Source organism: Neofelis nebulosa, chromosome 9, assembly GCF_028018385.1.
Source record: "Neofelis nebulosa isolate mNeoNeb1 chromosome 9, mNeoNeb1.pri, whole genome shotgun sequence".
NCBI lineage: Eukaryota > Metazoa > Chordata > Mammalia > Carnivora > Felidae > Neofelis > Neofelis nebulosa.
In genome coordinates this window covers 106,974,680-106,991,731 of record NC_080790.1, presented here as the reverse complement: position 1 = coordinate 106,991,731, position 17,052 = coordinate 106,974,680, and the positions used below count along the sequence as shown (strand labels likewise).

General features: G+C 38.5%; 1 protein-coding gene and 1 long non-coding RNA gene across 7 annotated transcripts in view; one reads left to right on the top strand and one right to left on the bottom strand.

Moving 5' to 3' along the window:
- PLCB1 (phospholipase C beta 1) overlaps positions 1–17,052 on the top strand; it is a 706,541-nt gene that overhangs the window by 619,797 nt on the left and 69,692 nt on the right. For 2 of the 3 annotated variants that reach the window (XM_058684915.1, XM_058684914.1), the window contains exon 32: positions 11,309–11,426. The exons of the other annotated variant lie outside the window; for it this stretch is intronic. In XM_058684915.1, the coding sequence (XP_058540898.1) occupies positions 11,309–11,407 (99 nt within the window). In that variant the 3' untranslated portion in view covers positions 11,408–11,426. The remainder of the gene's footprint in view (positions 1–11,308; positions 11,427–17,052) is intronic. 3 annotated transcript variants of the gene reach the window in all.
- The window catches only part of LOC131485432 (uncharacterized), a 93,647-nt gene that overhangs the window by 58,514 nt on the left and 18,081 nt on the right, over positions 1–17,052 (bottom strand). For all 4 annotated transcript variants that reach the window (XR_009248844.1, XR_009248842.1, XR_009248845.1 and 1 more), the window contains one exon: positions 1,208–1,307. This is a non-coding gene — a long non-coding RNA (uncharacterized LOC131485432). The remainder of the gene's footprint in view (positions 1–1,207; positions 1,308–17,052) is intronic.

Sequence of the window (17,052 nt, the reverse complement as noted above, 5' to 3'; positions counted from 1 at the left end):
TTTTCCCCCAATAATAATAGTTTATTATGTCTCCTCTTTCAAATTACCTTATGCTTATTGTTTGGTCAAAATCAATTGTTTTATGAATATTAACTTTGATTATCAGTAAATCAAATACTTTTAGGTTGGCAAAGAGCATCTTAGTTTTAGATCATTACATATATTTTCATTCATCACTGAGTATTTGTGAAAAATATGCTTTTCAGTATTATTATTCTCCTATGTGCATTTAAAATATCTACTCTAAAAGGTACAGCTATTTCATACGAGTACTCTTTAAACCTGCAAAGCTCAAAAGTGTTACTTTCATTTCATTGTATAGTCCATTCATCAATTTACTTTTTATAGAAATTTTTTAGCTAGTTCTAAATATATTCCTGTGGTTATTTCTGCGATTCTCCTTTTGTATTTATTAGACAGGAGAATTATTTAATATTTTTAACTCCTAAAGTTTTTAGGCTTGGCAATATAGATGAAGCAGTAATGAAAATATGAGAATTAATAATTACTTAAATATGCTGCTAATTTTTCTGTTTTTCACGTAAACATACAGTTTAAATATTCTTAGCCACCATCTTAGGTTGATTATACATTAATAATAAATTTTAAGATGATTTCAGAAATGGCTATACCTTCCATTGATCCACTGATGGATCTTTTATAATGTTTGGAGCAAAAGATTCAGGTCCAACTGGAATTTAAGTGGCACATTAACACCCTAATAATCAGTCCCAGGTGATATATTCAGATATATACATTTTCAATCCATGCTGTCTGAAAGCAAACATGTCATTACTTTGTACACTGACATAATATACGTTGGTTACGATTGATCTCTTATTAGCCAGTTTTTATATTTCTAAAAGAAAATCTCTCTAGTGAGATATGGTTATTCCCATAGAGTTTTATTTTACTTTGTTTTTGTCTTTGGTCCAAAAATGTCTCATACTTGTCTCATAGATACAATGCAATCACAAATGTGTTTCAATTCTGTAACTCTCAGTATAAAAACCCCTACGAGGCTTTTCAGTTACTGCTCTAGGTCATCAGGATTAAAATCAACTTTGGTAGGTATTAAAGCGCTTTTAAACTTATGCACTGGACATAGGTAAATGTTACAAGAATAACTGTTGGATAACTTGTCAGGGTGCATTCTGCAGCAGTTTTACAGAAAACCCAATTAAAACTGGCTTACACAATAGTAAACTTAGTAAGTCATATTCCTGGAAGTTCAGATGTATTGTAGTCTGAGGAATGGTTAATTGAACACTTCAGCAACTTCATCAAGAATGCACTTTAACAGAAACCTATGGGGGAGGGAAAGGAAAAAAAAAAAAGAGGTTAGAGTGGGAGAGAGCCAAAGCATAAGAGACTCTTAAAAACTGAGAACAAACTGAGGGTTGATGGGGGGTGGGAGGGAGGGGAGGGTGGGTGATGGGTATTGAGGAGGGCACCTTTTGGGATGAGCACTGGGTGTTGTATGGAAACCAATTTGACAATAAATTTCATATATTAAAAAAAAGAAAAAAAAGAAAAAAGAAAGAAAAAAAAAAAAAAAGAATGCACCATGCCATCTCAGTTTGTTGCCTTTCATGCCTAAGCTTTAAACCCACAGTCCTAAAATGACTGCCATAGCTCCATGCATCACATTACATAAATCATTCAAAGGCAAAAAAGGGTAATGTCTTCATCTTATAGCCCTTTATTTATAAGATTAAGGAAAAGCTTCCTATGTCTTCCCAGTAGCTTTCTCCTCATTGGCTAGGATTGTACCATATACCCATTACTAAACCAGTCATGGGTAGTAGAGTGTAATCTTCACGATTGCCTTAGAGTATTAAAGCTTGCTCAAAAGGGTGGAGAGAGTCCAGCTCCTCTTCAGTTTCATAGTCAACAGGCACCGGAACAAAACTGATGTTTTCTTATCAAAGATATAAAAATATCAGTTAGGTAGGTAATTGTGTGTGCCACTGCCATATTTATAGCAATTTCCCATTTCTTCTTTTTTGGACTTTTAGCAAGAGATCTGAAGTGTTTCTATGAATTTTTAGTAGTTGTTTCGCCTTCACTTTTGTTTTGTTTTCTTTGCAAAATTCTGAGCCTGTCTGCACATGATCAGTTTAGTCTGTCCAAATATAGCTAATAATCAGAATCGAACAGTGCTATGAACTGAACTGTGTCCTCCCAAAATTCACATGTTGAAGCCCTAACTCCCAATGTGATGATATATGAAGAAGGGGCTTTGGGAGGTGTTATGTTTATTTATTGTATTTTTTTTCATTTTTTATTGAAGTATAATTAACATGCAGTGTTATATTAGTTTCAGGTGTACAATATAATGATTTGACAATTTATACATTACTTAGTGCTCATCATGATAAATGTACTTCTTAATCCCCTTCACTTATTTTATCCATCCCTCTAACCACCTACCATCTAATAGCTACCAATTTATTTGCTGTATTTAACGTTTGTTTTTGTCTCCCTTTTGTTTGTTCATTTGTTTTGTTTCTTAAATTCTACATATGAGTGAAATCATATTGTATTTGTCTTAGTCTGACTGATTTCACTTAGCATAATTCTCTCTAGCTCCATCCACGTTGTTGCAAATGGCAAGATCTCATTCTTTTTTTATGGCCAAGTAATATTCCATTATATAAATATACCTCTTTTTTTAATCCATTCATCTATGGGTAGACACTTGGATTGCTTCCATATCTTATAATATTTCCATATTGCAAATAATGCTGCAGTAAACATAGGGAAGCATGCATGTATCTTTTCAAACTAGTGTTTTTGTTTTCTTTGGGTAAATACCCAGTCGTGGATGTACTGATGCCTCCATACTATTTTCCACAGTGACTGCACCAACTTTCATTCCCACCAACAGTGCATGGGGATTCCTTTTTCTCCAAAACCTCACCAGCACTTGTTATATCTGTTGCCTTCATTTTTTACTGTAAATAGGAACAAGTGATATCTCTTTGTTTCTCATCCACGTTGCCCTTATGACCACCTTGCGTCTGGATTTGAAGGTTGCCCTTGGAGATTTTTGTTTTCATGTCAAACTAAAGCATTTATTAGGGGATGTTCTTCAGAGCTGATAAATTTTGTGCTTCGGAACCATGACTTTAATAATAAAATAAGAAATCATGACTGTTAATATTGTAGGACACAATGGCTGATCAAAGGAAATGTCCATGGTAGGAAGGAGCAATAGTAAACAGTGACGTGAATAAGATCAAGTGCAGGTCATGTGGAGAAAGAACAAAGCACAGGACAGCAAATGTAGGCAAGTGAAAGTCCAGGCCAACATAGCATTCATTCACGCTCCTGTAATTGCTGGATGTGGACCAGAAATAGGATAGCACCAGCTTTGAAATAATCCCTCTTCACATCCAGTATGAAGCTTTGAAGTTTGACATAGATATGAAGGAAAGTAACAAAAGCAGAAACAATATGGAAAGTGCAGTAACTCAAGGGAATGAAACTGACCAGCAGTGTTTATAAAAGAGGTTAACTGAGTCAGTTCCATTTGGTTAGAAAGATGAGAAGGTAGAATGATTTTATGACATCTAGAAATTTATGAGCTGTTCCATCACTGAATTTTGGACAAAGAAATTGAGTTGACTCTATAGTAGGTAATATTAAAGATAATTGCAACCTTCCTATGAAGAAGAAAGCATGACAAAGTTCACCAAGGGTTACTGAGGGTAACAGATTCCTTCTTCAAGTATTTTAAAGTGGAATAAGTAGTTTTTTTATCTAGAAACCAATAATGGCTAATCTTTTGCTTACAACAAAAATATACACCACATGGCATCATATTTCTTCCTGTTTGTCAGTTTCTTTCACCATATCGTCAAATATAATCATTTAGTCCCTCTTCATCCAGTTATTCTAACTAATGTAATAATGTGTTTAGTGTTCCTAACCTCCTCCTAAACAGGGAGGAAGCTATTTACATTCCTATATTCTCCTGGTATTACTGTTTTGAGCTATTCTGAACCACAATCACAAGCTGCATAATTTTTCAAGCCTGTGATAACCAAACAACTCCTTCAAAATTGAACAATTATTTTTTTAACAAAGGAAATTTAAAAGCCAATTGCTGAAAGACAACAGTTCTTCAATGGCAGGGAGTTCTGACTGGATTTAGAGCAAGTTATATATGAAGATTAACCCAAAGTGCAACCTTCTAACCTTTTACTCAACCGCGTGCTTATGATCTGTAAGTATCAACTCAAGTTCCTAAAACTATTCCCACCTTCCAGTAGAACAGTCAGAGGACAATGTGCCTCAATTAAAACCATTTCATTTCCAGGGATGCCCAGGTGGCTCAGTCAATTAATCAGCCAACTTCAGCTCAGGTCATGATCTCGTCGTTCATGAGTTCAAGCCTTGCATCAGGCTCTGTGCTGACAGCTCAGAGTCCGGAACCTGCTTTGGATTCTGTGTGTGTGTCTCTCTCTGCCCCTCCCCTGCTCGTACTCTGTTGCTCTCTCTCAAACATAAATAAATGGTAAAAAAAAATTTTTTAAGGAAAAAAAACCTTTCATTTCCATACTCAGACCAAGAATTTCCATCCTACTGGCACATATTTGGTAGGGAACCAAATTTGGCCAGCCACAGTGTGAAAGTTTATTTTGGAACGTCCAACTTTGTGACATGTACCAGACCTTTTTCATATATAGTGTCCATTTTTTTCCCACTAAAAAAGAGATCAATGAGTCTATTTCTTTTGTATTCATTTTTGAGGGCATTGGGGAAACTGGAAGTAGGTGAGTTCTAGAGGCAACTGATACAATAGATAAATAGCTTGGCCCTCGATTTGATGTAAAATTACACTGTGTATTCCTGTACACAGGTCCCTCTGAAATTTCTTAAGTTGCAAACAACAGTAGACGTCCTTGAAAGAGAATACTCAGCTCCTTTTCAGTAGAGTTCTACATTCTGGAGAAATGTTCAGTTGCCTGTTTCCTAGCAGTGAAACATTTCATTCAGTCCCTAAGTGTATGCTATTTTCAGCTTTGTTCAAGGTGTGTCTTTTTATGAAATCTATAGCTTCAGAGTTCTTAAGAGGGATGCAGTAAACCCCAGCCAGTCTTTGAACTCTCGGTGACATAATTGGTTTCCTTGGGATTTCCATACCTGAGGTTGCCAAAGCCAATAGGAAAAGGGTATATGTGTACAAAAGGTGATAGGAGCAACTCACACCCCAACTGCCGGTAGAGAGAAACCATACCTTCTGTGGTCACATTCAAGTCTAAACGGATTCATTATAAAAAGGACCTCTTGCCTTTTTCTTGAACACTTCAGAAAGATTTATTTTAACATGTTGAAGCATCGTTAATCAGGAGTTGCCCTGAATCTGCTGCAAATATTCCAACGTATATTGATCACTTTGCAGCTACCGGCTCTCGTTATAAGAAGAATTGTCTTTTGAGGGGACTTTTTAATGAACCATCTCCATAACCTCATAAAACAGTCGATAAATGTGGAATTTACTTTTTCTCTGACACTTAATTTGTCTTTGATGCTTCTTAGAACACAGGTTTTCTGTTTTAATTGAGCTCATCAATAAGAGAGAATTCCAGGAAGCTTTAGGGCATTTTAATTTATAGAGAAAGAACATTTCATCATGTAGTTTACTGGTCCTTTTTTTCCCCTCCATTAGGGGAATAGAGACTGATTTTCCTCATTTCCTCTGACATCTTTAGAACCAACAGGGTGAGTGACTCATCCTTCTGGGTGAAGTGAGTCTTCTCAGACCGACCACTGGGCCCTGAGACAGAACTCTCAATGTAGTGATTGTAGTCTTGTCTTCCCAGTGTTCAGGGAGAAAGAGACTAGGAGATTTAAAGTAAAAGCTTCTTCCTTACACAATTCATTTGTGTGTCCCCCGATCCTCTGCAACTTGATGGGGAAATGTGGATTCTCCCTGCCATCACCCATTGGACCCTCTCATAGAAGCCAGACCACAGAGTGTAAACTGGCTGCCAGTGGACTATGTTTTGCTCATTGTCAAGTCTTGGTAGACCCACCCAATGGTTTGTTTTTTGTTTTTATCTGTGGAAGGAACTTCTTTGTCATTTGTATCAATGTGAATAATTGTCTTTTAAAAAATGTAGTTATTTATTATTTTCTTGATGTAAAACTTGGCTATGTTGACTCTCCTGCACAATACTAGAGCAATAGAACAGTTTTAACTCTGTCTCCTTTTGATTTATTTGTGAAATGTATTAACGATTCTATACATTTCTAAACAAATGAGACATTCTTATTCTTTGTTACACAGTCAGTGTTCATTTAGATTTATCTATATATTCACAAGACTTTTTTGTTCAGCATTCTGTCTTATGTCTCAGACTGGCCATTTGGGACCATTACCTTCTACACCTTTAGAAGTTCCTTTATACAGTCTACAGGTGGCAAACTCTTTGAGGTTTTTGGCTTTGTTTTCATTTTCATCTGAAAATGTCTATATTTTCCTCCATTCTGAAATGATACTTTCACTGCGTATTTTAGGTTGACGGTTATTTGCTTTTAGTGTATTGAAAATAAAATTCCACTGTCCTCTGGCTTCTCTTGTTATTGAGAAGCTGTTAGCCTCAGTGTAATTCTTTTGATAATAACTTGTATTTTTCCTCCTTTTATTGCATTTAGGACTTTTTTCTTCTATTCTGTGCAGTTTTTCTAAAATGTGTCTAAATATGTGTTTGAGGTCACCGAATGGATAACTTTCCTCAGTTCTGCAGAAACTCAGCCATAGTGTCAGCAAAAATGGCTTCCATCATGTTATTTATATATAAAATAAAATGGACCTTTTACTCCATCATCTCAGATTTGTAATTCTTCAGTATTTTCCATCTTTTCATATCTCTGTGCTGCCCTGTGGGCAATTTTTCTCAGGCCCTTTTTTGAATTCACAAATTCACAAAAGTGTACACTGCTCTTACACTTTTCCACAGAGTTTTTTAATTCCAGCTTTTGTGTTTTATTTAATTCTGTAAGTTCTGTTTGGTTTTTTGCTTGTTTTGTTTTTGAGAAAGAGAGGGGGAGGGAGAGGCAGAGAGAGAGGGAGGGAGAGAATCTTAAGCAGACTACATGCCCAACACAGAGCCTGATGCAGGGCTCAATCCCATGACTGTGAGATTATGACCTGAGCTGAAATCAAGAGTCAGATGCTCAACTGACTGAACCACCCAGGTGCCCCTGGTTTATTTTCAAATCAACAATCTGTGTGCCTGGCTTATTATAAGGAGAGTTTCCTGTGAGATTCCTCATTCTGTACAAGCCATAGGCTTGGAGTTGTGGCCCCACCCTACGAGGCCTTCAAAAAATGAATTCAAAATTTCCAGTGTTAGCAAACGCCCTCAGGGCAAAAGTGGCTTGCCTGTCTAGGCTTGATGTCCCTGCAGTTTGGGCCTGATCGTTCTTTAAATTTTTGAGGCTCTTATGTTCTTTAAAGAATATAGTTTTAATATCACATCCAGCCTTTTTAGGCATTTTCAGTGGGAAGGATGGTCCAAGTGGCCTAACCAAACATTACCAGAAATAGAAAATCCCCACATGGTGTTTCTAAAATGTTTGAATTAGTTAACATCTGTATTCGTTGGGATTCACCTGGAGAAGCAGAACCTGTAGGAGACTCTTTATCACAGAGCTGTGCGTGCACGCGCGTGCACACATACACACACACACACACACACACACACACACACACACACACACCTGGCCCAGGAGTCAGAACAACTAAAGGAAAACCCAAAGAGGAGGGAAGGTGATTCCAGAACCCATTCAGCAGATCTGCAACAACACATGTGTGTTACAGAATGGTCGCTGCCTCCCTCCTCAGCCCTCCAACTCTTGGGAAAGTCTCCCTTGTAACTCACCCTGGAAAAATACAGAAACAGAACTTTGGGAAATGTAGTTCAGCCTACCCAAGTTGGCACATTACAAAACCCTCACACTAATATTTAATACTCAGAAATTTTCTTATTTAAAAAAATCAATTTCTCTTTAAAAATTAGATTATATGATTACAGACAACCAACCTGTAGACAAATCCCTAGGTCTGAGAAGAGGCTCCCCTTAGGCCCACATGGCATTCCCCTCATGGATTTCTTTTATCTATTAACCCCTGTAAGGCAACTGCGTTTGAGATTTAAACAAAATCGGAATGGAGGTTCACATGGTTGCCATTGATTCCTCCCCCTTTTCTCTACCCTATTACCTTTCTTTCCCCTTCATTTGTCTTTACTTTCTTTCCTAAAGATTAGGAAATGTGGGAGTGCCGTGATGGGTGTATAGTTTAGAGGGGAGGAGATCCAAAGCAAATACTCATGACCTGCTAGAGCAGAGACTGTATATGTTGATGGGGTTTGGACTCTTCCCAGAAAGAACTGAGGTTTAACATTAGGAATAGGATGAGATGGACTTTAATCCCACTAACTTTCATCTGCCCACCTACCTAAGCAACAGAGTCCATACAACCATAGATGGCCCACGAAAACTTCTGAATTGACTTCTACTCTGTGTGCCTGCCCTTGTATTATGTGAATTTTGCCAATACTAATTAGATGTTTTATTCCAAATGTATCCCTAGTTTGTTTTTATTTTATTTTATTATTTTTTTTAATGTTTATTTATTCTTTGAGAGAGACAGAGAGCATGAACAGGGGAGAGGTAGAGAGAGGGAGACACAGAATCTGAAGCAGGCTCCAGGCTTCGAGCTGTCAGCACAGAGCCTGACGCGGGGCTCAAACTCATGAACCATGAGATCGTGACCTGAGCTGAAGTTGGATGCATAACCGACTGAGCCACCCAGGAGCCCCTCTAGTTTGTTTTTAAAGCCCTGCTTTGGTATAACTAGAATAATAAAAATAGTCGAACATAACACGTCCTAAATACTTTTTAAAACAAAGAATTTAAAGATTTCATTGACCTCGGGAAACCACTACCTGATTTTGCCATGGCCCTCAACATTTTCAGGGGAAAGATGGCAAAGGAAAACCCAGAGAAATATTTACATATAGAATATCCAAATGGGAAATGTCTTGGTGCTTTGAAACATTTGTTGAAGCAGCATGCAGAGACCAGATGAAAAGCTATTGCAGAAGGAAAAAATCCATGACCACTGAACTGAACAATGCTGAAGAAAATTTCAGTCCACACTAGGAAAGCCGTTTCTAAGAGCAAGAGTCACATTCTTTATTGTGCACGTATTCTGCCCAAAGGCCAAATTAATGTAACACCTACCATGTCGAGTCCTGCTTATGCATTTTCTGTCAATAAAAATCAATTGATACAAGTCTTCTGCATTTATTATAATCATTTGCTGAGGATAATCTTTGAATTTGACAAGGAGATCTTTGAATTTGTGGCTGAAGCCAAGACAAGTAATATTTTTGTATTTCAAAGAATTCCACATTTCAAAGAGTTTTATCAGTAGAGGTGGCTTTAACTTTTGCTGATGTTTGTGATGGAATAATAAACAGGGCATGATGATTCTGATAGTTTGCATGGATTCTTAATGACATACCTTTTATGGTCATCATACACACACACACACACACACTCACACCCAAACAACCCTATACAATTGGGGGAAGCTTAGCATGTTTAACTATTTTGGCATCAACATGGATTTTGCCCTCCCTAATTATGCTAGTATATGGGAAATCCTGTCTAAGACAGTAGCCAGCAGCACCTATATGTTTTTGGTGACATAAAGAAAATAGGAAATATCTTGTCTTCTAGCTTTGGTTCAAAAGGATTTTTTTCCAGGGCGCCTGGGTGGCTCAGTTGGTTAAGCGTCCAACTCCAGCTCAGGATATGTTCTCACAGTTTGCGGGTTCGAGCTCCGTGTTGGGCTCTGTGCTGACAGCTCAGAGCCTGGAGCCTGCCTCAGATTATGTGTCTCCCTCTCTCTCTGCCCCCCTCCCACTCTCACTCTCTCTTTCTCTGTCTCAAAAATAAATAAACATTAAAAAAATATTTTAAAAAGGATTTCTTTTCCTTTTCCTTTGAACCTTACATATTGTTTGTTTTTAAGTATTTCTTAGGTTTTATGAAATACATAATAAGCTTTGCAATTCTTAAATGTATTATTGGGACTTTGTTTTAGGTGGAATCAAAACTATCGCAAGACTTGCAAAGTATCATAAAACAGTTAAGACTTATTTATAATTGTTAAGGTGCCAAGTGCAGCACTCTAGCCAAAGCCACTATCAGTCCTCAAATGGATTTCTAAATAGCCTCTTCACTGGTCTTCCCACTTCCACATATCTATTCCCAACAGGGCAGCCAGAGTCATCTTTTAGAACATAAATCAGGTCGCTCCTCAGTTCAAGACTCTTTCATGGCTCCCATCTCTGTCAGGAATAAAAGTCTATAAGGTCCCACATGATCTGACTCCACTTTGTGGCATCCCCTCTTTGTTTTCTCATTGACCTACTCTCCACTCCAGCCATCCTGGGTTCCTTGCTGGGCCCCAAAAAGACAGGGGCCGCCTTGGACTGTTGTATGGAGTATTTCCTCTGCCCAGAATGCTCATCTCTCAAGGGTCCACTTGGGCGACTCCCTCTTGTTGCTCAAGTCTTTGCTCAAAGACTTCTTTTCAAAGAGGCCCTCCATGACCACACTTTCCACACTCCCCCATTGCTGGCATCTCCTCTTCCTTTTATTCGGCTCTACTTCCTGTTTTTCACGGTATATATCACCTTCCCTCATTAGGTCATTTACTTCTTTCTTAGGTGTGTCATTCAGTGTTCCCTCCCCAGTGGATTTACATGGAGGGCAAGGGTTTCGACTGTTTTGCTCACTGATGCTCTTGAGTTCTAGGCACCCAGAAACAATGCCTGGCACGTGACTTATGTAGAGGGCTAGCAAAACTAGCTCGATGCATTTAAAACTCAATCCTCTCTCTTTGAGAGAGAAAAGCATAGCCATTAAGCCCAGTCCCATTGGGCCACACTGTTCAACTGCTGTCAGTGATTCATTACAATCTTTTTTCAAGTCTTGATAGTAGTGGGATTTTGTAGAGAATTTCTCAAAACTGCTAGTTACAATCATACTTAGCATCTAATTCCCACGAAGAATGGGAAGAAACCAAAGATAATTCAGTTGCCAGTCCCATTGCATTTGTGGTCGGAAGTGTTGGAATACACAAAGGAGTTGGAGATTTTAAATCTCCATTCTAGAAGGCACTCCAAGAGAGCTCCCAGACAAATAATTTGAAACAACAGATTATTAGAAATCAATTTCAATGCCACAAAAATGACAGCCTCCCTTTTTTTCCACACAGGGGGACGGTTCCTCCTCATTCTTGTCGGAAACTTGCCATGAGGATCCCTCTGTTTCCCCCAACTTTACTCCCCCCAACCCTCAAGCTCTCAAGTGGTGACTACCATCCTTCCGGCCAGGTAGGACTGGATGGGAGGGGTCGCTTTTGAGAGAGGGGTGGCATGTGGCCATCAGGTTTACAGGCATCATGGACTTGCTCCTTTGTTTTTCACTACCCCCCTTTCTCTACATACCCATCCTTTTCCTGCTATAGTTTCCAGCCACATCCATGATGTGCCCTCATCTTTACCTGTCTTTCTCTGGTATTTATTTTTTCACCATTCTTCTCTCTCTTCTTGACATAAATTCCATTCTTCCTTATTGTCTTCTTCCCTTTTATTCATTTTGTTTCTCTATTTGCAAAACTGACTTCCTTTTTGAACTCAATCTTTCTCTTACACTCACACTGTTATTTCTGCTTTTGAGACATTTTTAAGTTCCTGCTTCTTGCAGCACTGGTTGCCCACAGTTTTATTATCTTAAAATCCAGTGGGATTAAATTAATTCTCAGGGAGTCTTCCTGACCCACTCCACTCAATTTACTATACCCCTCCTTTTAAAAATCCAGCAAAAGTCATTGTATTCCCACATGATGTTTTGAATTAAGGCGATAGCTCAGGATTTCCTGATTCTCTAGAATCAAGAGCTCTTGAAAATACCTCACTAATAGGGATGCTTGAGCCAAGGGCTGCTGGTTGAAGCAAAATGCAGCTCAGATGTTAGAGAGGACTTTAACTTGGTAGACTAAATGCATCATGAAATCTACTGTATTCCTTTAGCTAATAAGAGAACTGCCCTAAGCCATTCCAATGCGAATGCATTTCAAAAAAAAAGAGGTGTTATTGTGATTATAAAGAAAGCAAAATACATCTATTCTGATGGATTGAAAGTAAAGTTCTACAGTGAGGCTTACGATGTTTTTTGTCCTCAAACACTTGTTGATCTGTGAAGCAGTACAGTTTAGAAACGTGTCAAAGAATCAGTGAAAACAACTCTACTGCAAAAAAAAAAAAAAAAGCTATGATTCCTTTCTCTTCCTCTGCATCAATCACTACAAGCAGTGATATTCTAGCTCAGCATTTTTCAACGGGAATGAGCGTATCAATTATCTGGAGATCTTATGAAAATGTAGATTCTGATTCAGGAGGTCTGGGTGGGACCTGAGGTCTGCATTTCTAACCAGCTTCCAGGGGATGCCCTTGCTGCCACATTTCCAAAGACTGCATTTGACAAGCAGGGATCTAGTACATTCCTACCTCCTGGCTGTAACACCTGGAAGGAAAAACCTTCAAGCTGCTTTCATGGAGTTTTTTGTTGTATTTTAAGTTTTTGACCTAATCACGACCCTGACCCTTGAATACATTTTTATTTTTTACTACGAACTGTGACACTAGAAAAAAGGAGAGAATGCCATTTGAGAGCAAAGCCATAGCCTGGCTGTGAATTCCCTCCATGTCCTCCCAGGGGTGACAATCTTGTTCCTGTGGTGACCTTGTGATAAATAAAGCTCACATGGAAAGGTGGGGTGGAGAGGCAGGGGGCGAGTGACAGTAATTTTTCCAGAAAGGCATCAGGGAGACTTTGGCAATATCTTCTTCATTTGACTATAAATGTTCAGGGTATCTTTCAAGTCATCAATTATAAACATTATTGGATTTTTTTTAATTTCATTTTTTTATTATTTTTTTAAATGTTTTATTATTTATTTTCAAGAGTGAGAGAGAGCAGAAGCAGGGGAAGGCAGAAAGAGAGGGAGACACAGAATCTAGAGCAGGCTCTGAGCTGTCAGCACAGAGCCCGATGCTGGGCCCAAACTCATGAACCTCGAGATCATGACCTGAGCTGAAGTCGGCCACTCGACCGACTGAGCCACCCGGGCACCCCGGATTTTTTTTAATGCACTTGTTACTGTCCTGGTGCTTTTGAAAGTTACGGTGAAACATTTAATACCACAGATAGACTATTGAATTATCTCCAGGGAGGTAAATGACCGTGAAGCTCAGAACACATTTGTTTTCCAAAACAAATGCAATAGAGACCTGAGTGTTACGTTTTGGTTGCCATGTTCTGTCAGGCTTGTGGTATCTGGTCTACCACTTGTTTTTCCTGTAGAAGATCAACTGAGCCTCCTGCTGAGCAAAAATGGTTGTTTCCCACCAGATATTCCCACCATATCTGGACACTAAAAACGTCTTTAATCACATAGTTAGTTTGGTCCCTTTAGCTTTTCACATATAAAAGGCAATATAAAAATAAACCAATTTCACACATTCCATGGAAAAATAGGTCTCATTGCTAAAACAGAACAAAAAAATTAAACTGTTTTGTATCTGAAAAAGAACAAAAAGTCCTTTTATACCAGTATATGAAAGGTACACTTTTGTGCTGCATTTAATGTTTCCCCCAAATGTTTCTTGCTCACCCCAAACATTTCCATTGATAGACTACAGCTAAACACAAAACGAATGAATAAAAAGTACATAAAGCCATCGTGCATTTACTAGAAGAGTGTTTTTTTAATTCTAAGATTGATCCCAAGAATACTCATGACATAAATACTTGAAATTTCACATTTTTATGTATTTTTTAAGTTTATTTACTTATTTTTGAGAGATGGGGAGAGGGACAGAGAGAGAAGGAGAGAGAGAATCCCAAGCAGGCTCCTTGTCAGCATGGAGCCCAATGTGGGGCTCGAACTCACAAACTGAGAGCTCATGACCTGAGCCGAAGCCGACGCTTAACTGACTCAGCCACACAGGTGCCTGAAATTTGTGAATGCAAGCCTTCATTGATGAAAAGTATATTTCTTATTATCTGCTAGAGATTTATAAATAGAGTTATAAAGGTCATACTTTTAACCCTAGTAATGTCTATTTTTTAGTAAATACAAATCACTGTATAGCACGATTACAAATAAACAAAAAGAATGTTTGCTTATTTTGTGTATATATGAACTTTTACATAATGACCCATGTATAAATATATATATAAAATATGTTTATATATACATACATATATGTGTGTATATATACATATATATGTGTTATATATGTATATATATGTGTGTGTGTGTGTGTGTGTGTATATATATATATATATATATATATATATATATATATACATATATATGTATATAGTGACCAATGCCTAAAAATGACAATGATACAGCACTGGAAAATTAACAGTCTATGCCAAGTATATACTAAGTGCCTGCCTTCCTTATTCTGGGCTGTGCCAATTTCAACAGGGAGCATGAAAGAGCAAAAACACTGTTCATACATGCTTTTAAATAATTAAGAGCAATTTAAGACCATAGAAGTGCTTTAGAAAGGTTTTTTCCCTGACACTTAAGTAATGACAAACTAACATTTATTGAGCACTTACTATGTTGCCAAGCCCCTTTAAAGCACATCACATGTGTTATCTTCCTATTCTTGCCTTTGCACAGTTGAGGAAAATAATTTTCAAAAAGGTTGCTAAGCTTTCCTGAGGTCATTAAAAAGAGTGTCCAACCTTGGAGACTCCATGCATGTATTGTGCCCTCCAGCTTTCTCAGTAAATATCTGAAGCCATGATTTTATGATCTAGATGTCAGGGCTGTGATACCTCTTTCTCCTATTTCACGGACGAGTAAGCAATAAGGGTTCACCATCTGTGCCCCAGTACACACATCTGTAAAATGGGGAGACTACCTAGCGGGCTCACTGTCGAAGGAAGCAGATCTCTCTGAGTGGCTACAAGGGATAGACATCAGTCACATACACCAGATGCTGTTTCCTTCCTGGTGGTATATACTGTAGCCTTCATAAGATCACAACCAAATCTGGCCAGGAATTTAGTTCCCAAACCAATCACAACAGCAAGAGGAATTAAATCTCATAGGCAGGATGTTCAAGTTTCTCAAAATCATTTGTTTTTAAACTAATGTCTTAGAGAAGAACATCTCCCAGGACTAGATGTTAGAAAAATTCCAGCCCTGTGAACACAGGACTCACCTCCAGGAGGCCACCATCGGCAGCAGATCTCATGGGTGAGAGGCAGGCAGCTGTTTTCTGTGCTCAAAACATCCTGTGGGCAAGTAACCGAGCAGAGGGGAGACTGACCCATGTGACCCGCACAAAAGGGTTAAAGGATTCTGACACAACCTTCTCTGTCCACGGCTGCTAAGGCTCACTGCTCCCTTCTATAAAACATGAAGATTGAGGACAGACACCCTCACCCCCTCCCAACCCTGACTTTCTTCCTCCCCCTCCTTCGTCTCTACTCCATACCATCCAGCTTGCACATGTTGGTGCTGACTTCAAACCACAGACTAAATTGTTTTGCTTCCCTGAAGATCTCCTTGTCTCCCTCTTCTCTCTGCACACTCCCCTCTAGAACACACTCTTTCTCCCGCTTGGAAAGTTGTGCCCTGAATTCTATGAGATAGAAGTTAGGGTACACATTGGGCTTTGCACCAGGGTTAAGGGGTTGTTTTATGGCTTTCATTTATTCATTCAAATAATATTTACTCAGCCCTACTATTTAGCCCTGAAGTTACGAGGAAATCTACAGGAAAACATCTTGGAAGACAAGCATCTTTATTTAAATGGCATTTAAGTCTCGTTCATATCACAGGACAGGGTTTCTCCTTTTGTTCCAGAGAGAGTGAGGGAAACTGCTTTGGGCTAACTTAAGAAACATTTAAGCAAGAAACAAAGAAAAATTGGGGCACCTGGGTGGCTCAGTCAGTTAAGCATCTGACTTCGGCTCAGGTCATGATCTCACGGCTCGTGGGTTCAAGCCCCTCGTCGGGCTGTGTGCTGACAGCTCAGAGCCTGGAGCCTGCTTCGGATTCTGTGTCTCCCTCTCTCTCTGCCCCTCCCCCACTCACGCTCTGTCTCTCTCTCCTTCAAAAATAAACATTAAAACAATATCTAAAGAAACAAAGAAAAGTTTCTAGTATAGGAACATCTAAATACCTTAGATTCCCAAGGGCTATTATTGTGTGTCTCTTTGAAGATCTTTAAATGTGGCAACAAAGGGGTTGTCTGCCAGCAGAGTTGTGTATGACTGGGTGACCTTTTTCTGACCTCCTCTGAGCTCAGGAAGAATACGATTAATTAAACTCAGAAGTTTACCACTGAAATAATAGGTATGAGATCCAGAGAATTCAAGGTGTTGGAGGACTCATTAAATAGAGTTGCATAAATATGCTGAAAGATTTAATGAGTCCATAGGGTCACTTATAGAGCAATGAAGCAGAGATGACCTAAAAAAAATTAAATTAGAATCGATATTGTCCTTAGGAATTAACAACTATAGATTGCTATATTAACACCTGAAATGAATTCTATAATTACATCTTAATGCACATTTGTGTTCTCACCCCAGGAAAAATGATAATTGCTCATTTTTAGCATTTTACTTGCCAATCATAAAAACAAATTTATGTATGTGTGTTTATTTCTGTGATCTCTAGGAACCATAAATAGCTTTAAAGAGCTGCAAGTAGGTAAATAGTGTTATTTTTTTCTTTTAATAATTCAGATAATACTGATTGGATGCCTATTGTCTAGCAGGCACTAGGCTAGATGCTGGGACAATAAGACAATGCAAAGAGATGCAAAGCTTGCCCCCACCTCAAATTGCTTATAGTCCAGTACAGCTCGGTGCTATAGAACTTTCTACAGTGATGGAATGTTCCATGTCTGAGAGCCCAATGCA